We start from the raw sequence: 23,058 nt of genomic DNA on the forward strand, positions 1-23,058 counted from the left end.
GCGTTGATGTACTCCTTTTCCTATTTGGAACCAGTCTGTTGTTCCATGTCCAGTTCTAACTGTTGCTTCCTGACCTGCATACAGGTTTCTCAAGAGGCAGGTGAGGTGGTCTGGTATTCCCATCTCTTTCAGAATTTTCCACAGTTTATTGTGATCCACACAGTCAAAGGCTTTGGCATAGTCAATAAAGCAGAAATAGATGTTTTTCTGGAACTCTCATGCTTTTTCCATGATCCATCGGACGTTGGCAATTTGATGAACTATGGATGGAGCTTTCACTTCTACTATCCTTCAAATGCATGTATCCTGTGCCCCTTTTCTGTGGGCTTTGCTTGTCAGGGAGGAGTTCCAGGGATAAGTGAGAATTATTTAAATGACAATTCTTAAAAAAAAAAATCAGCTCATAGCCAGTTTTTATTTTTATTTTAATAAACAGATTTTATTTTTTGAATTGTTTTCTAATTTTGTTTTGTTCATTTAATGGACTTTATTGAGTGTGTATTATACAGAGTACAATGGCTGTGGTGTAGTGGGAATTATAGAAGGAAATGGCATCCCACTCAAGTACTCTTGCCTGGAAAATCCCATGGATGGAGGAGGCTGATAGGCTACAGTCCATGGGGTTTCAAAGAATCGGACACGACTGAGCAAATTCTCTAGTTGTTAATTGGGGGTAAGAGTCATATACACAAAATGTTAAACAGCATGACAACATAGAGTAACAACTTGCAAATGATTTTATCATCTGATTTTATCTTATGAATGCTTATATTGTACATTCAGTGTGGCAGACACTTTTCTAAGTGCTTCTCAATAATAACTAATTTAGTCTTTAAAACAAATATTTAACTCATGTAGTCTTCAAAACAATGTTCCATTATTATTGCTATAGTCATTCCTATTCTGAAGATGGAGAGCTAGGCAGGGAGTGGTCAAGTGACTTCCATAGGGTTACACAGCTATCAAGTTTGGAACCAGGACTAAATTCCAGCTGTTTGGCTCCAGGTTCTGGGTCCTTAAATCATCTTAATGCAGCATCTCCAGCTTTAGGTAATGAATGCCAAGTGCGAGAGAGACATGGGCTCTGAGTTGGACAGCAGGACCCATTCTAGGTGAGCTGAAGCAGTCAGAGTGCTTTATGACAATGGCTCTTACCCTGGCTGCCCATTACAGTGATCTGGGAAGTTTTTAAAAAAATCTTTAACCAGTGCTTTGACCAGGTATTAAATCAGAATCTCTAGAGGTAAGGCCTGGCCAGTTATATGAAGTATTCTAAAGGGGCAGACAGCATGGAAACCACTGCAGGGAAAGGGCACTAAAACTGGATCCTGGAAAGTGGGTTGGAGCTCATGAAGTTCACAGGAGAGAGGGTGGTCAGATGGGAAATGGAGAGGCAGAGAGAACAGTCTTTTCTTTTTTCCCTTTTCCTCTTCTCTTCCACCACCATGCTTCTGGATCTTCTTCCAGCCACCCTTCCTTTTTTTTCCTCCTGTTTTCTGACTTCGTTGTCCCCTTCTTTCCTTTGCTTTTCTCCTGCCTCCTTTCAACCCTCTCTCCCTTTCCTTCTTACATCCTCCTGCTGCCCAGTCTCTTCCTTTCAGTTCATGACCTTTTGGTCATCTCACTTAACATTTTTCCTCCTCCCAGCAAAAAGAGAGCAGAGGTTGGGGCTTTTGGGTCAATGCAAGACCCATTCATTGTGCTCCTGAAGGGAATTAAAGGAAAGCCTGGGAGTACAGATCCGACTTCCAAGTGGTATAATTAGGATTAAATACTGGTAAGAACTGTGCTGTATTCTTTGGGACCAAGATCACATGGTATGCCTGGCTCTGTGGTGAGGGGAGAGAGGAGAGCTTGAAAGGTGTCTTACCCTCAATATTTAGCTAAAATAATGCATGTTCATATCTTACAGTTTTCTAAGATGGAAGTCTGACCTGAGTCTCACTGGCAGGGTTGTATTTCTTTCTAGATGTTCTAGGAAAGACTCTGTTTCATTGCCTTTTCCAGCCTCTAGAGGCTGTCCACATTCCCTGGTTCATGGTTCCTTCCTCCATCTTCAGAGCCAGCAACACAGAACCTCTCTTGCCATGCTTTCATTACATTACAGTACTTTCTCCACCTCTTTTCTTCTGCCTTTTCTACTTGTAAGAACTCTTATAATCACATCAGACCCATCTGGAAAATCCAGGATAATATCCCTATATTTAAGGTTATTTTATTAGCAACCTTAGTTCCATTTCCACCTAATTCCCTTTGCCATGTAACCTAACATATTCACAAGTTCCAGGGATTAGGATATAGACATTTTAGTAGGGACATTAATCTTTCTATAACAGAAAGCCTCACAGAATAGGAGGAGCAATGGACAGTAAAGTTCATTTCATGTAGATAACAGCAGATACAAAGGCATAGGGGCTTTGGAGAGTGTTCAAGGTAGGTTTTGAAGAACTATAGTTTAGTATCACTTTGTAATATCATGAAACAGGCCATTACATTGTCACTTATACAGTATATATTGTTCTTAAAGTTTATATATTATTATGTTTACCACATACTTCAGCAAAAAAAATCTTACAATAAACAGTACTCTTTGAGGGCAATACAGTATTACAGCTAACAGCATGTGCCATGGAGGGTAGGTTCTAGTCCTATCTCTACCACTTATTAGACTGATACCTATAAAGATTCAGTAAGATCAAGAATCTCAAGTACCTTGCTCTGCCCCTCAGTTCAGTTCAGTTGCTCAGTCATGTCTGATTCTTTGTGACCCTATGGATTGCAGCATGCCAGGCTTCCCTGTCTATCACCAACTCCTGGAACTTGCTCAAAGACTCATGTCCATTGAGTCAGTGATGCTATCCAACCATCTCATCCTCTGTTGTCCCCTTCTCCTCCTGCCTTCAGTCTTTCCCAGCATCAGGGTCTTTTCCAATGAGTCAATTCTTCCCATCTGGTGGCCAAAGTACTGGAGCTTCATTCAGCTTCAGCTTCAGTCCTTCCAATGAATATTCAGGACTGATTTCCGTTAGGATTGACTGATTTGATCTCCTGGCAGTCCAAGGGACTCTCAAGAGTCTTCTGAGCACCACAGTACAAAGCATCAGTTCTTCGGTGTTCAGCTTTGTTTATGGTCCAACTCTCACAACCATATATGACTACCAGAAAAACCAAAGCTTTGATTATACAGACCTTTATAGGTAAAGTAATGTCTCTGCTTTATAATATGCTGTCTAGGTTTGTCATAGCTTTTCTTCCAAGGAGCAAGCCTCTTTTAATTTCATGGATGCAGTCACCATCTGCAGTGATTCTGGAGCCCAAGAAAATAAAGTCTGCACTTTTTCCATTGTTTCCCCATCTACTTGCCATGAAGTGATGGGATCAGATGCCATGATCTTTAGTTTTCTGAAGCTAGTTTTATGCCAACTTTTTCACGCTCCTCTTTCACTTTCATCAAGAGGCTCTTTAGTTCCTCTTTGTTTTCTGTCATAAGGGTGGTGTCATCTCCGTATCTGAGATTATAGATATTTCTTCCTGCAATCTTGATTCCAGCTTGTGCTTCATCCAGGTCTTGTAGGTCTTCATAGAACCATTCAACTTCAGCTTCTTTGGCATTAGTGGTTAGGGCATAGACTTGGATTACTGTGATATTGAATGGTTTGCCTTGGAAGCGAACCAGGATCATTCTGTTGTTTGAGATTGCACCCAAGTAATGCATTTTGGACCCTTTTGTTGACTATGAGGGATACTCCATTAAGGGATTCTTGCCCACAGTAGTAGATATAATGGTCATCTCAATTAAATTTGCCCCTTTAATCTGGTCCATTTAAACTGGTCCAGTTTCCTGATTCCTAAAATGTTGATGTTCATTCATGCCATCTCCTGTTTGACCACTTCCAATTTGCCTTGATTCATGGATCTAACATTCTAGGTTCCTATGCAACATTGTTCTTTACAGCATTGGACTTTACTTTCATCACCAGTCACATCCCCAACTGGGCGTTGTTTTCGCTTTGGCTCAGCCTCTTCATTCTTTCTGGAGCTATTTCTCCATTCTCCTCCAGTAGCATATTGGGCTCTGCCCCTGGCACATAATAAATGTGAGCTGCTATTATTTCCGTTGGCTTCCCAGCTGGCACTAGTGGTAAAGAACCCGCCTGCCAATGCAGGAGACACAAGAGACGCAGGTTCCATCCTTGAGCTGGGAAGATCCCCTGGAGGAGGGCAAGGTGACTCACTCCAGTATTCTTGCCTGGAGAATCCCATGGACAGAGGAGTCTGAGAGGCTACGGTCCAAAGGGTTGCAAAGAGTTGGACACAACTGAAGTGATTTAGCACACATGCATGTGCTATTGCCATAATTAAACTATGTCTTATGCTAATGGCTTATAACTTGCCACTCTTACTTTCTCTCTCTCTCTTTTTTAACCTCACTGTGAGGCTTGTGGGATCTTAGTTCCACAACCAGGGATTGAACCTGGGCCCTCAGCAGTGAAAGTTCAGAGTCCTAACCACCGGACTGCCAGAAAATTCCCTCACTTTCTCCCTAATGTCCATTTTTTGATGGGAAAAAAGAAAGCAGTGATAGGAAGAACATTTCTGACCTATGTAGCCTGTTGAAATAACATTGTTATTATCAAGTTCAAACTAACTACTGAGCCCTTAATTCAATCTAGAACTTAAGGACTCTCTGCTCCTGCTGCTTTTGCCAACAAATCCAAATGGTATCTATAGCTGAGTTTTAAATGACATTTGGTTATGAATGTAGAAGACAGAAAAGCAAGGGGGTTCCAGGCTAAAAGGTGTGTTCCAGGCTAAACGGAAACTTCCTAAGGTAGGATTAATATTAATAACAACAGTGACAGAAATGAGTGGGACTCAGAGATGCCTGGATACAAATGTTTTTATTTCTAAATGTAATTCCAGGAAAATCTTGGCTATGTTTTATTTGGGAATGAGATAAAGTCAAGTTTCTATAGGAATTTGGGAATACATATCTTTCCTATTAGGTGCTGAGTTGTGAGACTACATTTGTTAATCAGTAACTGAGAACATGTAAAAATGGCCTGGTTTTTCCTATCAGTTGTCTGACAACGAAATTGATATGCTTACTCTATCTGGTCCCTAGAAGTTGACCAGTTGTTCTGAAAGGGGGCCTTGTGCAATTATTAGGGAAGTGGGATGTTTCTTGCTTAATATTATACTGAAAAAATAGCATAGGATCTTGAAAACAGCATAAGTTATAACTTTTAAAAAAATTATATCACAAAACTATTTAATTATTAGGTGAAAGTGAAAGTCACTCAGTCATATCCAACTCTTTGCAACTCCATGGACTATACAGTCCATGAAATTCTCCAGGCCAGAATACTGGAGTGGGTAGCCTTTCCCTTCTCCAGGGGATCTTCCCAACCCAGGGATTGAACCCAGGTCTCCCACACTGCAGGTGGATTCTTTACCAGCTGAGCCAAAAGGGAAGCCGAAGAATACTGGAGTGGGTAGCCTATCCCTTCTCCAGTGAATCTTCCGGTCCCAGGAATGGAACTGGGGTCTCATGCATTGCAGGTGGATTCTTTACCAACTGAGCTATCAGGGAAGCAATTACTAAATAGTAAGTGCCTTTAAGTTTGTCTTGCTTATCTTTGTACTCTCCATGGTGCCTTATAGAAGACTGTAGATATTTCTATGACTTGGTGTCAGCTATTTGTTTAACAAATAAAAGGGATCTACTGGCTCCTACAAATGAAATAGTCCAGTGGTCAGATGGAGATCAGGTCTGGCCCCTGTTTTCTGCAGCCTTTTCCACTCTGCCATCCACAGAGTATCAGCTCTTTCTGTAGGCTGAGAGGAAGACAGCTTCACCTCTGTCTCTTCTCAACACATAGAAGAGGAAAAGTCACCTTTCCAAGTGGCTCCCTAGAAGCTACCATACCAAAGAAACTTCCTCCCATGAGAACATCTCAAGAACCTAAACTGAGTCACATGCTCATCAATGAACCTATCCTTTTGTCAGATGAATGTCATGTCATGCATTGATTGGCTTGTGTATGAATTTATGAGCAATTCACTTTAACCAGGGGAGGAAGATTTCTCTCAGAGTCATCCAGCCCATTCCTGGAGCTGGGACTGGGGTTCATTTCCCCTGAAGGTCTGAAACTCTGTCCCTTACCAATAGAGGAAGCCCCTGGTTGCACATGTGTGCTGGTCAGTGTTGCAGTTCCCATTTGGTCTTTGCAATAACTCATGTAGTTGAACTGAGGTCCCCAGTTGCTCAGGAACTAGCTCAAGTTCTCCCAGTAAGTAGTGAAGTTAGAATTTCTAGGTTTTCTGATTCCAAAGTCCATCCTCCTTCTAACACACCACCCTTCCCCAGTGAATGAACAAATAAATGTATGTTGGAAGCAGGACTCTCAGCTCTGAAAGGGTAACAGAGTAATGGTTAATGTGAGAGAATCTTTCTCTTTGAAGTCTGGCCATCCCTCTAGGAGCTGGGTGACACTAGGAAGATGTCATGCCTCTCTGCTTGTTTCCTCATTTATAAAATGGCAGCTGTGCTAGATCTTATCTCTTTGGGATGTTGTGAGAATTAAGTGAGCTAATGCTGATAATGACCTTGAAATAGTGTTTCCAGCCTGAAGTAGGTCAACATCCTTGCCTAAGTTAGGTCTACTTTGGGGAGAAATTGGTTATTTGTCCAGTGGATAATAAAATTACACTTCTTCCTTCTCTACAGGATTAAAAGGGGATAGAAGTATTTATACATGTGAAAACCTTCTGAATGCTTCAGCATCATACGGGTTTAGAATTTTTAGAAAATTCCAAATGTGTTCAAGCTACTCTGCAAGGGTATTTGGAACTTGAAGTGGGTAAAGGAGAAGTCTGAAAATCTACAGAATCACTTTCTTTTCAGAGCTTAATTCTACCCAAAGCTCATTCATTGTTCTTCGTTATCCTGATGGTATCCTAATGCTGTCCTGCCCTTTTCATTTCCTCGCATCTTCCTCTCTGCACCCTCATTACATCTTTCCCTCTTTTTTTACTCCCCATAATTTAGTACAAATAATTTTTGGAAGAAGATTTCAGTGTGTGATGCAAATGACATGATTTGGAATCACGTTAAGGAGGTAGTGGGGTGTCAGATAGGGAAGGATCATCTTGTCATTGGAGGGCGAGGCTCACCCTGCTCATTCTAAGCATTGCACAGAGACGGAATTATTTTCCCCAAGAAACAGGAAATAATATTTTAATCTTCAATTCTCAGTGAAGAGCCTGGGGGCACAGAAAGAGAATGACAGGTGTTTGGACGCTTTTGGAGTATTGAAATGATTGTGCATATACACAAAGGCAATGGTTAGTGCTCTTCACCATCTCTGAAAGTAGGGGAGCCATTCTTTTACCTCCTCATTAATTCATACTTTCAATTAGCATTAATTACTAATGCCCAGCACTATTGTTAGACCATGAAGGGCTTATAAAGTAATGTAAATTCTGTCTATTTATAAGGTACTTACAGAAGGCAGTTATGGATAAGATAGCATCATGATGAGGTAATTAATTTTATAATACTATATATAAGTGGCCAGTTTGAATATTAAGTGAAACTGGAAACTGCCACAGGAAACTGGCTGCCTGTGAAATATTGTGTATATCTATGAATTTATTTTTATTTCGGTAAACTGTAGATATACCTTAGTAATATGTCAAGAAATATCCTGTAAGCCTTTGTAGAGTATTAGATGCATCTCAATTGGGCTTGTACAAAAATAGAAGAAAAATTTCACCAGTAAAAAAAGATGGAGAGACATTGTATAGAGTAAAATATTGCGCATTTTGGTCAGTTGTGTGTGGAATGATACATTTTAGACTCTGACTTATAGTTTTGGCCTTAGAAAGGAGAAAAGGCATGATGCTATGAACTTAATGAATATAAATAATAATTTTTAAAAATTATATCACTGATGTATAAGCAGGAGAGTCTGGGCTAACTATACTTGTGGCAAAATTAATAGAAAGATCAACTTAAAAGCTTTATTAGGATATCAAGCACTGATAACATTCCATTATTTGTACTACTCACTTAGAAAGTGGAAATTTTTCATCTTACACATTTAGTTCCCCTCTTTAAGTTGGCAAACACTGACTTTTTCCACTGTATTTCTATATAACTGGACTCTTACCAGCTCGTGTGTGTGTGTGTGTGTGTTTTAATAGTTATGCATACTATCACTGGTGTTGTTAGCTTAACTTATCTGCATTTTGGAGTTAAAACTCTCTATAGACACTTTACAGGAGTAGGAATCTGATCATAGTTCTTTGCAAGTTTATAAATGCTTTGCTGTCAGATCACTCAGACTGACGCAAATAGTAGCTCTCCTGAAGCTCTGCAGTCAGGATGTTCCCTCCGGAGTCTACTCTGCTCCACTACCACATCACTGAGACTGTAAATGCTCCTATTTTGTACTCTAGCTTTGTGTGAGCAGATACACTGGACTCTGCTTTTTTATGTCCTTTCTGATGCTGATTCCTTCTCTTGAAATGTTCTTGTTTATCAATTCTCTACCCATTCTTTGAAGTCCAGCTGAAACAGCCAAGCTACTTATTCAGTGTTCTGTAGTAGGAAATTATTCCTTCCTCCTCCACACTCAGTTGTGCTTGTGTGACACTGATTACAAGATGTCTTTTACTTATACACCTGCAGTGTATTTTATACACATTCAAATAGCATGCATAGTTATTGTGTAAGGTAGCAGTGTTGAAAGGTCTTGGGGCTTTTAGACTGGCAACCCAGATCTGTGTCCTACTTTCATTAACTGCTTCCCTGGTGGCTCAGATGGTGAAGAATCCGCCTGCAGTGCCGGAGACCTGGGTTCGATCCCTGGGTTGGAAAGATCCCATGGAGGAGGGCATGGAAACCCACTGAGTATTCTTGCCTGGAGAATCCCCATGGCCAGAGGAGCCTGGCGGGCTACAGTCCATGTGGTCTCAAAGAGTCGGACACAACTGAGCGACTAAGCACAGCAGCATGATGCATTAAACATGCAGCAAATTCAGAATAGCTTAACTGCCATGAAATAAAAAGCTCAACAACAACAACAAGCTTCCAGCTTTCTTACTCCTAAATAGGAGACTGCCAGTGGCCATCTCATATGATTACTTCGATGAGATAATATCTGTAAAGAGCCCCTGTTTGTTTGCTATTTCTCAGGCCCTGGGCAAAATGCTTTATGTAACATCTTCCATGTACAATGTCTACATGTGTAATTCCTTTGCCCCAGTCCTGGGACAGAGTAGGTGCTCATTAAGTATTTCTCAAATGAAAGAGAACTGGACTTGAGCTGGCAGCAGGTCCCCGTCTGCCAAGTCAGCTGCGCCGAGTCAGCTGGGGAGATGCAGGCAACTGAGGACTCCAGAGAGGACAGATACAGCTGGGATGTTGTTCACACTTATCTGGCTGAAAGGCTACCATGGTATGATTTCTAAACACAATGGAGAGCTCATAGAGAAAGAAGAGTGTCATTTTTGAATTGCAACTATTTCCTTTTCCACCATCTCATTATTCTTCCCTCCCCAGTTCCTGCTGATCAGTTCAGTCCAGAAGAGGCACTTATCTCATTCTGAGTCACTCCATGGTTGTATTTGGAACACTGTATTTTTACTATATCCCAGGGAATATATCCCTTAGAAGAAACGGAGTAGCTCTCATAGTCAAAAAAGAGTCAGAAATGCAGTACTTGGGTGCAATCTCAAAAACAACAGAATGATCTCTGTTCGATTCCAAGGCAAACCATTCAACATCCCAGTAATCCAAGTCTATGCACCAACCAGTAATACTGAAGAAGCTGAAGTTCAACAGTTCTATGAAGACACTCGAAACCTTCTATACCTAACACCCAAAATAGATGTCCTTTTCATCATTGGGAACTGGAATGCAAAAGTAGGAGGTCAAGAGATACCTAGAGTAACAGGCAAATTTGGCCTTGGAGTACTAAATGAAGCAGGGCAAATGCTAACAGTTTTCAAAAGAGAGTGCACTGGTCATGGCAAACACCCTCTTCCAACAACAAAAGAGATGACTCTACACATGGACATCACCAGATGGTCAATACCGAAATCAGATTTATTATATTCTTTGCAGCCAAAGATGGAGAAGCTCTATACAGTCAGCAAAAACAAGACCAGGAGCTGACTAAGGCTCAGATCATAAAATCCTTATTGGCAAATTCAGACTTAAATTGAAAAAAGTAGGGAAAACCACTAGACCATTTGGGTATGACCTAAATCAAATTCCTTATGATTAGACAGTGGAAGTGACAAATAGATTCAAAAGATTAGATCTGATAGAGTGCCTGAAGAACTATGGATAGAGGTTCATGACATTGTACAAGAGGCAGTGATCAAGACCATCCCCAAGAAAAAAGAAATGCAAAAAGGCAAAATGGTTGTCTGAGGAGGCCTTAAAAATAGCTGAGAAAAGAAGGGAGACTAAAGGCAAAGAGAAAAGAAAAGATATACTCATGTGAAAACAGAGGTCCAAAGAATAGCAAGGAGAGATAAGAAAGCCTTCTTAAGTGAACAATGCAACGAAATAGAGGAAAACAATAAAATGGGAAAGACTAGAGATCTCTTCAGGAAAATTAGATACCAAGGGAACATTTTATGCAAAGATGGGCACAATAAAGGACAGAAATGGTATGGACCTAATAGAAGCAGAAGATATTAAGAAGAAGTGGCAACAATACACAGAAGAACTGTACAAAAAAGATCTTCATGACCCAGAAAACCATGATGGTGTGATCTCGCACCTAGAGACAGAGATCCTGGAATGCGAAGTCAAGTGGGGCTTAGAAAGCATCACTATGAACAAAGTTAGTGGAAGTGATGAAATTCCAGCTGAGCTATTTCAAATCCTAAAAGATGATGCTTTTGAAAGTGCTACACTCAATATGCCAGCAAATTTGGAAAACTCAGCAGTGACCAAGGACTGGAAAAGGTCAGTTTTCATTCCAATCCCAAAGAAAGGCAATGCTAAGTAATGTCCAAACTACCACACGTTTGCACTCATCTCACAAGCTAGCAAAGTAATGCTCAAAATTCTCCAAGCCAGGCTTCAACAGTATGTGGAGTCATGAACTTCCAGATGTTCAAGCTGGATTTAGAAAAGGCCGAGGGACCAGAGATCAAATTGCCAACATCCATTGAATCATTGAAAAAGCAAGAGAGTTCCAGAAAAACATCTACCTCTGCTTTATCCACTATGTCAAAGCCTTTGACTGTGTGGATCACAACAAACTGTGGAAAATTCTTCAAGAGATGGGAATACCAGACTACCTTACCTGCCTCTTGAGAAATCTGTATGCAGGTCAAAAAGCAACAGTTAGAACCAGGCATGGAACAACAGACTGGTTCCAAATTGGGAAAGGAGTTCATCAGTGCTGTATATTGTCACTTTGCTCATTTAACTTATATAAAGAGTACATCATATGAAATGCCAGGCTGGAAGAAGCCCAAGCTGGAAGCAAGATTGCAGGAAGAAATATCAGTAACCTCAGATGTGCAGATGACACCACCCTTATGGTAGAAAGCAAAGAGGAACTAAAGAGCCTCTTGAAAGTAAAAGAGGAGAGTGAAAAAGCTGGTTAAAAACTCAACATTCAAAAAACTAAGATCATGGCATCTGGTCCCATCACTTCATGGCAAATAGATGGCAAAACAAAGGAAACAGTGAGAGACTTTATTCTCTTGGGCTCCAAAATCACTGCAGATGGTGACTGTAGCCATGAAATTAAAAGAGGCTTGCTCCTTGTAAGGAAAGCTATGACCAACCTACCATATTATAAAGCAGAGACATTACTTTGCTAACAAAGGTCTATCTAATCAAAGCTATGGTTTTTCCAGTAGTCATATAGGGATGTGAGAGTTGGATTCTAAAGAAAGCTGAGGGCCAAAGAATTGATGCTTTTGAACTGTGGTGTTGGAGAATACTCTCGAGAGTCTCTTGGACTGCAAGGAGATCAAACCAGTCGATCTAAAGGAAATCAGTTCTGAATCTTCATTGCAAGGACTGATGCTGAAGCTGAAACTCCAATCCTTTGGCCACCTGATGGGAAGAACTGACTCACTGGAAAATACCCTGATGCTGGGAAAGATTTAAGGCAGGAGGAGAAGGGGATGACAGAGCATGAAATGGTTGGATGGCATCACCGACTCAATGGACATGAGTTTGAGCAAGCTCCGGGAGTTGGTAATGGACAGGGAAGCCTGGCATGCTGCAGTCCATGGGGTCTCAAAGAGTCAGACAGGACCGAGGGACTGAACTGATCTGAACTGATGGAATGTAAGGACATTGTAGATCTCCCTTACTGGCAATAAAAAAGAAAATCAACCAAAGCATTGTACCTATTTAGTGGTAAATGTCTTAGGAATTGTAGAAGCTTTTGAAAATCCCACCTAAATAAAAAATGACATTTGTACCCTCAGGTTCTTATAAGTGAAGAGAATTTCGGGAATCTCCAGGTTGATGACTCATAACTTTCCCAGTGTTTTATTCTCATGAGCCATCGATTAAAATAGGGTGTAGCATTATATTTTTCTCTCCCAGCAAAGCTATTCCCATCAATTTGGAAGTTTTGGAAGCTTCTTCAAGCCCCTAGGATATAATTACATGCATAAAACCATTGTATTTTAAATGATATTTGAGGTACGTTGGAAAAGTTTTTTTTTGTTGTTTTTTTTTTTTGCAGCCTCCACTGAGGCTTGTCTTGTTCCTGGGGAGCAGTAAGTACAGTACACAAATCTGGATGAAGAGTATTTCCCATGATGCATTGAAAGGTCAGTGTTCCCATCTTGCTCTGCTCCTGAAGGCTGGAGTTAATGAGGAAGAGTTTGTATGTGAATGTCAGGCATGTTGCAATAACTAGCCACAATGGAATAGTCATGGCAACTTCCATCACTTGGTTTCTTTGTTTTTGTGATGTTGCTGCATGCTTCATTTTATGAGTATTTTCTTTTCTTGTGTGTGGTTGAACCCATCTATTGCCATCTTGGGCTTGGATACTTGTATTTAAAAGGAGAGGAAGAACAGGGGGAGAAACTGGAAAACTGACAAAATGATATATCCTAAGAACTTATTGCTTTATTTTACTGCCTCCACTTCTGCTGACAGATATTCTGGTGATTAATATTCTGATGAGTCTGTGACTTTGTCAAAGGGGGGAGAAAAAAAAAAGCCTTCCCTGAAGAGAATCTTGAAAAGCAGATCGTAGTGAGACATAGGAAATATTGTGAAAACTGGACTTTTTGGTGACTTCATATCTTGGATACAGACCAACTCTAGTAATATTATTTCTGAAGTAAGATAAATGAAAATTATCAACAATCTTTGGTAAATCATTTGCATACTTGAGGGCTTTTATCTTGATCATAGCATCTACCACGTGAATGGTAATTTATATTTCAGTGAGAGCCCTGGAATAGAATATAAGGAGTGGTGGCAATCTAAGTGTCTTTAGATACCCTCATTCATTTTATTCACGAGGGTGAATAATATTCTCACTGTAGACGGGTCTAACTGGAAAATATCCTGTGCTTTACATACATTGACTCCCAAGATGGAAATCTGTGCATCTGTGGCAGTACATGTAGGGGACCATTAATAGTTGGCTTTCTGGGGACAGCCTCTTGAGGATTCTGACCAAATCACGCAGAAGTGCTGGGGTCACTTCATAGGTAGGGTATGAAGCTGAGGATGTTCAATTCTTAAGAATGGTCCACTCTGTAGATGCAACATACACAGGGAATGTGCCTCTATTCCTAGCAGTCTGTATTTACAATTTTACATCCTTGTAACACTTTCATCACCTTCCTCTCTTGTCTGCCTATTCTTTACTTTAAAAAGTTGCCAAAGGCATCTTCATTCATCCATTTTCAAAGTTATATGCATCCAATCGTATATTAGAAAGGCTCTTTAGCCATTTTTTCACTTTTTAGTTTTTCTCTCCATTTTACTATTGAATTTTTTTTTTAACTTGTTTATGCTTTGACATCAACTCTTGTCGAAATGCTGACACTTTTACACGTTAAAAAAAGAACGAGCCAGTTCAACAAATAAGGCCCAATAAGAAGGTGAAGTGTCTCCCGGCTGTTAGCCAGTTCTGGAGTTCTTTGACTCCCAGGGGCACGGAAAGGACTGTGTGCTTGGTCGTGTCGAGAGGGAGACACAGACTCGGCCTTCGAATTGGCCAGCCTGGTGACCAGCGAGCCCGCCCCTCCTTCCCCCTCCCGCGCTCACACTCAGGAAGCAGCTGGCTACAGGCCGGCCTTCGCGGCCGCACACACATCCACTCTCCTCCCAGGCCGCCTCTTCCCTCCCTCCCCCTCTCCCTCTCTCTTCCCCCTTCCCCTCTCCTGCAGCCGCGTCCACACTGCGCCGCCAGGGCAGCCCAGAGCGCTGCGCGCACGGGCACCAGAGCTGGGGCCGCCACCACTGCCCCTCCCCGCAGCCAGGTTCGCTGCCCGCGGCCGTCTAGGCTCGCACCAGCGTTCCCCTGACGGAACCCGCCGAAAGCAATTAGCCAGCATCCCGAACCGGCCCCCAGACGCACCCCAGGCCCAAGGCAAGGATGAGCAAGACGCGTGAGGCACAAAGCCGAAACTCAACTTTTTAAAGATATTATTTGCTTTGTGTGCGTGTGTGTGCGCGCGCGGGGGGGTAGAGGGAGGGGGAAGCGGCAGAATGAGCTGATGCCGAGGGTACAGCCACCCCACTTCTGCCTGCCTCCTCCTCCCCCTAACGCTACTGCCCTAGCACACGCGCGCGCACACACTGCACTTGGGCCGGGTTTCGGCGCTCTGTCCCCCGGCTTGGATGGGAGTTTTCATTTCCGAAGGAGGCAGAGCCAGGCGAGCGCGCTGAAGGGCTGGAGCCCCAAGTTTCTACTCGCCAGCTTTGGCTGCCCGCTGTCACTCGCTCAGGCTGGCCGGGGGAAGGGACCCGCACGCCAGGCTTTGTTGTGGAAATCCCGGGTTACCTGGTAAGTGGATGCCATAGGAACTTTGCTAGTAGGCGAGTCGAGAGAAGCCGGGCGCTTGAGAGTGGGGGAGTTACAACGCTCAGAGATACAAACTAGGGATTAGAAATATTTAGACTCTGAGCTGCTGGCGTGGTTTAAGAATGCGGGCACCCCAACACCCATATTCTCTAAATGATCTGTTTACTGAGATAGCGATTCTCAATTAGGAATCAAGCTGTGTTCTTGTCAGTTGCCTAAAAGCATTGAAAGTAGAAGAGGGAAAGGAAATCAACAAGGTTTTAAAGTTTTTCTATTTAGGAAGACTTTTTGTTTTGGGCTTTTCTTCTAAACTAGAGGGTCCAGAAGGCTACAAACTTAGGGCAAGTTACGGTACGCAAGGGCATGGTCGCGCACGCCACCCATGAGTCCCTCCTGAAGGGAAACTTGGGAGAAGTGGGAATTGATGGGTTGACATGAGGTCTCTCTCCCTCTTTCCAGTTCCACGTGCTTGTGGAGCTCTAACGAAGGCTGTTTTCCATGCTGTGTCTCACCCAATTCGCTGTCTCTCCCTATTGCCCAGAGGTCCTCCGGTAAGGGGATACATTAACTCCTTGTGGGGACGGGTCCAGCGACTCGCAGCTGCCAGGTCTTGTAACTAGAACTATAACCCACACCGCAAACTGCGCAGATTCAGACTCTCACACTCCCCACCAGGTTCGTCACCTCGCGTTTACATTTTTATAGGGCTCGACAAAATGTCAGCACTGTTTGGAAAATGTCTCAGTCTCAGGGACTTTGTCCTGCGCAAGACTCCAGTCCCTATAAATGACCCTGTGTGTATTTTGAAGTCGCCCGAGGCCGCTTTCTGGAAAGCGTGAGTGAGCAGCCGGCTTTCTCCTAAACACACACCTTGCCTGGAGCGACACTTCCAACTTACTCACTGGAGCCGACAAGTCACTTCGGTGATGAGGAAGTCACCCAAGTGTCTGGAAAACTTGGCCCTGACGGATTTGTCATCCTATGGATGATTCAATTAGGTACCTGTAGGGAGAAACTTTCTGAAAGGTCGTCTCTGGTTTCCCGGGTCGCACGCTCGACTTCTTGGGGGTGTCTAAGAGGCAAGAAGTGAAAGAACAAGGATTATTAGGACGCTAGCTCGGTGTGGGCTCTGGGCCACGCAGGGCGTGCGGCGCGGGGACGTGCACTCCCGGCAGCGGCGAGCAGGGCTGCGGCTCCCTCCGAATTTCGACTTGGGCTGGGCAGCGCGCTGGTTTCTGCCTCTTCGGCTTTGCAGTCGCCGACGTCGGCGGCGCGCATTCGGCCCCGACTTACTCGGGACTGCGTTGCACAACAGGAAGCCTGAACGAGTTTGTTTTGTTTTGCTGCGCTCGCTTGCGGACAAGGCCGAGGGTTAGGGGCAGAGGCGGCCAAGGAGTAACGGGGTCGCAGCAGCGCATCCCAAGCAGGGCTCAGTCGCCTCAGCCCCAGACCCGCCCCTCGCTCCTTGCCAGAGAGCCCAGGGGCGCGGGCCTTGAATCCCCGCAGGCCAAGATGGGGCGGGGTGGGGGGGGGGGTGCGGCGTGGGTCATGAACTGATAAAGGCTGCCGTCTCCTGCCCTGCCTCATGCTCTTCTTCACCCCTCACCACCCGCTTGGTATTCCTCACCCCCTTACTACGCTTTCCCGGGGGCATCATCTGGGCGGTCGTCCCAGCAGTATCTAAACCCAGGGCAGAAGTGGAGGGTACTTCCGGAAATTCGAGACTTGCGGACCCCTCTTACGTAGAAGAGGGATTTGCACTCTCTCCCCACCTATTTCCAGGACTTAGCATCTCTCCTGAGTTTGGGCCTGGGGCTCTGGAGTTTGAGGAGAGGAATGTTCTGCAGCTCCCCCCAGTGGACCAGTTCCCTTTAGGTTGTGGGAAGAGGGAATTCAAGTAAAGACCATAAGGCTAGATGGGGATCTTGGTGATCACCTACAGATGAGGAAACTGAGGCCCAGAGACTTTCAGGAGTTTTGCCCCAGGCTTCAGAGCCAGTTGTCACAGTCTCAGCACTCAAGTTTCCCAGTTCAGAGAGCATTTCTTGGCCTGAAGGTGAACTCAAGACAAATGCAGTCTCATTCTGCCCGTTCTGAAAGCTTTGATGAGTCATGATTTCTGCCTTGGGAGTTAGCCAGATGTCTGTTTCCCTCTGTGTAGCATATCCCCACTGGACCTCCTTTTTTACATAAATGGGGAAACTTTTTTTTTTTTTTTGGTAAAAGATTGATTTGTGTTGGTTTAAATTTTCTCATTCCTTCTTTTCTTCCTCTTCCAAGTTTTCTTAAGGTGAAGTGTGAAACAGGTGCAACCTGCAAAAGTTTGTAGAAAAAAGATCTGCCACAATGAGTGTTTGAAGCCATTTAGAAACAGGAGTGTGTCATATTAGATGTTATATTTGCAGTTGGGAGCTGTTGTAGTTTAAGGATCACCTTTGAACGCATTACAATTTTCATATGTTTTCACTAGTCGTCTGTGTAGCCAGACTAGCACTAACATTACCTTGAAAAGGAAGAATGGGGGATTTCTTTTCCAGTCACTTTCAAATTCCTTTCCTTATTGGTAGTTGAAGTCCTTTCCTTTGTTGCTCAGAGGACTCAGTAATCTTTCAGTGTGAATAGCTAAATCTAATTGCTGCTCTAACTCCCTCTCCCCTTGGTTCATATTAAGCCAGTTTTAGAGAGCATCTTGTGGCTGGTCCCTGATCTCATCCAAGTTCCTTAATAGTAGTGGGTATGTTGGATATTGAGTACTTGGGGTCAGATGATGTTCTTGGGAGGAAGTGATCATGATTCTGAATAGAAAAAACAACTTTTTTGGGGAGAGGGATGGACTCCAGGGTCCACCTAACGGGTGACATTCCTATTAGGCCTAAATAGGCAGTGTGGGGAGGTTAAATAGCAGCAAATTATGTTTTGTACTAGCCTTGCCTTCATTTACGGAGAAGGCAATGGCACCCCACTCCAGTACTCTTGCCTGGAAAATGCCATGGACAGAGGAGCCTGGTAGGCTGCAGTCCATGGGGTCGCTAGGAGTCAGACATGACTAAGCGACTTCACTTTCACTTTTCACTTTCATGCATTGGAGAAGGAAATGGCAACCCACTCCAGTGTTCTTGCCTGGAGAATCCCAGGGATGGGGGAGCCTGGTGGGCTGCTGTCTCTGGGGTCGCACAGAGTCGGACACGACTGATTTATATGGCAGAAAGTGGTCTTTCCGTCATTTCAGAAGATAGCTTAGTGTTCTCCGTCTTTTTTTTCTCAGTATTCTTTTCTGCTAGTAAATTAATTTGATGACATTCTTTCTGGTGTTGTCTCTCTCATATTGTAGTTATTGATCTCGAGTTGGAATGTTAATTTGTAGTTCTTCCAGAATATATGAGGATTCTTGAGGGAGAGAATTCAGTAAGTGGCAGCCTATGCACATTCTCTTCCTTGAAGAAATCATTTTCTGTGTTTCTATAATTATTTTCTGTAGAGATTATTATGAAGAATGCTGAAATGCAAGACTTGACATTTAACTTTCCTCAAAGTTTAGTTGGGTCATAGGCTCAGGACTGAAAATAAAAATACAAACAAATGGCATATAGAAAATCTGTGCAATAAAACTGTGCTGCCTTATGCTTTCCAGGAGGGTTAAATTTACAGTAAAGTCTTTAAAATGACATTAATACATAGTTTGATTAAACTGAACACAACTGAACAAATAGAACATTACCAATACCCTGGAAACTTGACTCTTACTTTCTTCTCATTACTGTCTTCCCCCATCTCTTGCAGCCACTGTGTTCTCCTCAAGAGTAATGACTGCCTTAGCTTCTAACAGATGTAATAATTTTGCCCATTTTTTATGCCTTATGTAAGTGGGGTAATTCAACATGCACTCCTGAGTTTGACTTCTTTTGCTGATATAATAGCCTTTTAGTAGGTCAAATAATTTGGACTCCCCTTTAAAGTTTAGGGAAACAATTTGGCTTGCAGAAATTTGTTGTTCAGGCATTACTTAATATGATAGAGTTAAGGAAAAACACTAATGAAACAGAAGCCCTGTTCTCTATCCTAATGACCGTCTGATTAGGGAGACTAAACAGATATGAGTGAAACCATAAAGTGAAGCCAGCTTAGGGTGAGCCAGGAGAATGCTGAGGAGCAACTTCCACCATGACAACCCAAAATGCATTTGGCAGTCTCTCTGTTAGGACCAACAACCCCCATGACAAAAAAATGCCTGGTCTCAGTACTGAAGTGACTGTATTTATTTTGTGGCTTTCAGCTAGGATTTTTCATTGTTCACGGGTATGCCAAGATAAAGACAAGAATAATATGCCTGTTCAGAAGAGTGGGATAGACTTTTTATGCTGCTTTGTTCTAATAGAGAAAGGAATAGACTAGGAGGAATAGACCAGGAAGCACACAACTGTAATTAAACTGGTTCCACAAGACACAGAGCTTAGGGTTTATGGTCACACCTTACTTAGACTATATTTATTCAGGCAATACATTATAAATATAGGATATGAATATATAAGTGTATAATTATATATTGATTTATATGATAATTTTCAGTATAAATAGCCAGTACAATGTGATAAATACAAGTGTAATAAATATATGTGCATAAATGTATATGAAAAGTCAATATATATCACATATGTAGTGTGAAAAATATAAATACATAGGTATATCAGGTAATTTATGTACCTATAAGGACTGGAGAGAGCTTGATAAATTATACAGAGTACCAAAACTTAATGAAATTAGAATTTAGACAGGAAGGTGAAACACAGGCAAATAACTATAAGGCAATGTGGAAAGTTATGAATGTTAAAGGAGATGTGTATAGAGTGAAATAGTCAACATTTATCACATCCTTCTAGGTACCAGGCACTGGGCTAAACAAGTAACATGCATCATCTCATTTAATGTTCTGTAATGCTATGAACTAGGTGCAATAGTACAATCCTCACCATTTTACAGATCAGTGATAGAGGTAGATTAAGAGAGGATCAGAGAAAGCCCAAGGTGGGGTGGGCCTGGAAGGTGACTAGAATCTGGATTTGGGGAAGGAGAGGGCAGAAGAAGGGAGGAAGGGAAGGACCACTCAGGTGGATTCAAAGACAGTGTATAGAATGAACAGAAACAAGGATCCAACCATGTTCTACTTTGGGAACAAAATCAGGAGACTGAGTTGTAAAACTGAAATAATGAAGGCTCTAAGTAGTTGAGCACAGACTTGAAGTAAAGAAAGCTGGTGTGGGGCTAATCGTGTCTGACATGATTTCTTTAGGCCAAGAATGGGAACAACTGCACATTCCTTTGGGTGCACCAAGTCTTGCTGAACTCCAGATGAGCAGATAGGATTACAGTGCAAGATCAGCCCCTGTTCCAGGTTCCTTGATAAAAAGATCAGACTTTCTCAGAGTCGGTTATTTCTGAAGCTCTAAGCCAGATCTATGAAGTTTTGTTTCTAGGCCTGCTGGATACTGTACACAGAAAATTAATCAGATGCTAGGGTTATGTATGATTTCTTGTTATTCCTGTGTGTGAAGAAATGGATTAATGTTTTCCCAACCTTTGCAGTATGACCAATAGATTCCACTTCTGTCTGTAACTGACTGAGTCATTCATGTAGGGCTTCTTTTTTTTTTTTTTTTTAAATAAATATGTTGTCATATTGGTTAAGGGCCTAGTCATTGTTGCGGACGTTCATACTTCTGCAGTGATGTCAGTGAACATAATTTAACTTGTATTAAACTTCTGTCTACCAACAGCTAAAAATAGTTACACTGGTTACTTTTCAGCAATAACTAACTACACTGAAGGAAAGAAATCACTCAATTATACATGTGATAGGGATAATTTAATATACTTGAATATTTTGTTTAATGAGTGCTAAATTAAGTTTATTTCTAGAATCTCCATAGATAGATGTTTATTACCCCTTTGAAAGAATTGTGAGTTTTAGCTTTGCAAATAGCTATTCACATGGCTGAGTGATTATTTATGTACACTAGGTGACCAAGAATGCACTTTAATTTGCCATATTTTCAACCTATGTATCTCCTTGTGTGAAAATGGATTTTTTTTTTTTTTAATAAAAATCTCCAGCCAGTTACTTTTCTTTTATATTTCTGAAGAAGCCTTTGTGTCTCAAACCATGGCCATGTGGTGTTCACTTTTTGCAATTCAGGTAATTAATTCAGTGGTGACATCATTGGGAATGTGTTCATTTTTCCATTTCAAATTCCTCCTCATATGATCTTATGTTAACTCATAAGAACACGTTTCAAAAAAACTCAGTTCTTGAGGACAGGTAATTTAAACTCCCCCCGCCCCCTTTCACATTGTAAAATTGAAGTTTTATTTTAGGGAAGGTTACCTACCCCTTGCAACAAGGAAGATATAAAATTGTCAATCATCGTGATCTCTGATTCTGTCAGTCAGTCGGTTAACTGGTATTTGTAGAGCACAACTGATCAATTGATACTAAATAAAAGGCAAAGTGAAAGATAACAGCGGTAGGAGTGTGCGTGTTCGTCGCTCAGTCATGTCTGACTCTTTGTGACCCCATGGACTGTAGCCTCCTAGGCTCCTCTGTTTATGGAATTCTCCAGGCAAGAATACTAGAGTGGGTAGCCGTTCCCTTCTCCAGGGGCTCTTCCTGACCCAGGGGTTGAAGTGGGGTCTCTTGTATTGCAGGCAAATTCTTTACCATCTGAGTTTCCAGAGAAGCCCCGGTAGGAGTATAGCTTTGTGCTATTTAATTCTTATTTTCCATAAAGCTAAAAATGTCAAACATTTAGATTTTCTCTTCATTACAGCTATATTATGGGGTCTGTTTTATTTTGGCTGTTTAATTCTGTCTGTTTCTACAGATTTTCTTGGTAGGTACCTGGGCTGGCAGATAGTCTCAATGCTTTTATAACAGTAGCTTTTATGTGTTTTTTGTCTGTAACCCACCAGAAAATATATATTTTTTTATCTTACCCAGAGCACTGTGCATGTAGATATGCAGACATATACACCTGCAAATCTCTGAAATGAAATGATTCTTAACCGTTAATATATTTGATGCACATTGATAACTTCTGTTTTATTCTGCTGCTGTTTTACTCTAGTCAGTTCTATTTCATTAAAAAATGTTTCTCCATTAAATAATTGATTTCAGGGCTCACCAGTGGATTTTGACCAATTTGAAAAACAGTACTTTAGAAACAATACTTTGTTAAACATAGATCTGAACTTACAGCCCATATTCAACTTGGACCAATGCTTTGGCCAGGGCATGGTGCCTTTCTGAACTTACCTATGTTTGTGTTAAAAATCCTTTTCATTTCAAGTTTGTTCTCATTTTGTGTGTTTTTTTTTTTTTTTTTTTTGCAAATGACTAATGGAATCCCTAACTATCCCCCTCTCTTTTGCTTCTTTTGGTAGGGTCATGCTTTTCTAGAATTTGCTGTACTCATTGGTGAATTCATGACTGAGGCAAAGTCAATGAAACACTTGTAGGTAACTACTACTAAAAGTAGTGACATTTAATAAGTTAGGGGGATATGAGAGTTGCATAGATGCACTGAAGTGTAAAAAGTAGATTCTAAGAAAGGTTATTGAACTTCTAATATTGTCCTCCAGCAATATTTTCCTGAAGGTCTAAACTTCTAGAAATTTATAATCACTAGCATTGTTTTGACGGAGAAGGCAATGGCACCCCACTCCAGTACTCCTGCCTGGAAAATCCCATGGACGGAGGAGCCTGGTAGGCTGCAGTCCATGGGGTCGCTAAGAGTCAGACACAACTGAGCGACTTCACTTTCACTTTTCACTTTCATGCATTGGAGAAGGAAATGGCAACCCACTCCAGTGTTCTTGCCTGGAGAATCCCAGGGATGGGGGAGCCTGGTGGGCTGCCATCTCTGGGGTCTCACAGAGTCGGACACGACTGAAGCGACTTAGCAGCAGCAGCAGCAGCATTGTTTCGAAGGTTTTCAATGCTGCTTACGATTTTTAAGTTAGG

At 42.1% G+C, this 23,058-nt stretch overlaps 1 protein-coding gene across 4 annotated transcripts in view; it reads left to right on the top strand.

The window, feature by feature from the left end:
* The first annotated feature begins 14,353 nt into the window (after positions 1–14,353).
* The window catches only part of GLIS3 (GLIS family zinc finger 3), a 505,466-nt gene continuing 496,761 nt past the window's right edge, over positions 14,354–23,058 (top strand). For 2 of the 4 annotated variants that reach the window (XM_027549363.1, XM_027549364.1), the window contains exon 1: positions 14,942–15,026. Coding sequence is in view for 1 of the 4 variants with exons in the window: in XM_027549365.1 (XP_027405166.1) it covers positions 14,737–15,026 (290 nt within the window). In the remaining 3 variants the exon portion in view is untranslated. Of the gene's footprint in view, positions 15,027–23,058 lie in introns of all 4 variants that reach the window. The other 2 variants (XM_027549365.1, XM_027549366.1) reach the window with 2 other exon arrangements.

This window comes from Bos indicus x Bos taurus, chromosome 8 (genome assembly GCF_003369695.1).
Source record: "Bos indicus x Bos taurus breed Angus x Brahman F1 hybrid chromosome 8, Bos_hybrid_MaternalHap_v2.0, whole genome shotgun sequence".
NCBI lineage: Eukaryota > Metazoa > Chordata > Mammalia > Artiodactyla > Bovidae > Bos > Bos indicus x Bos taurus.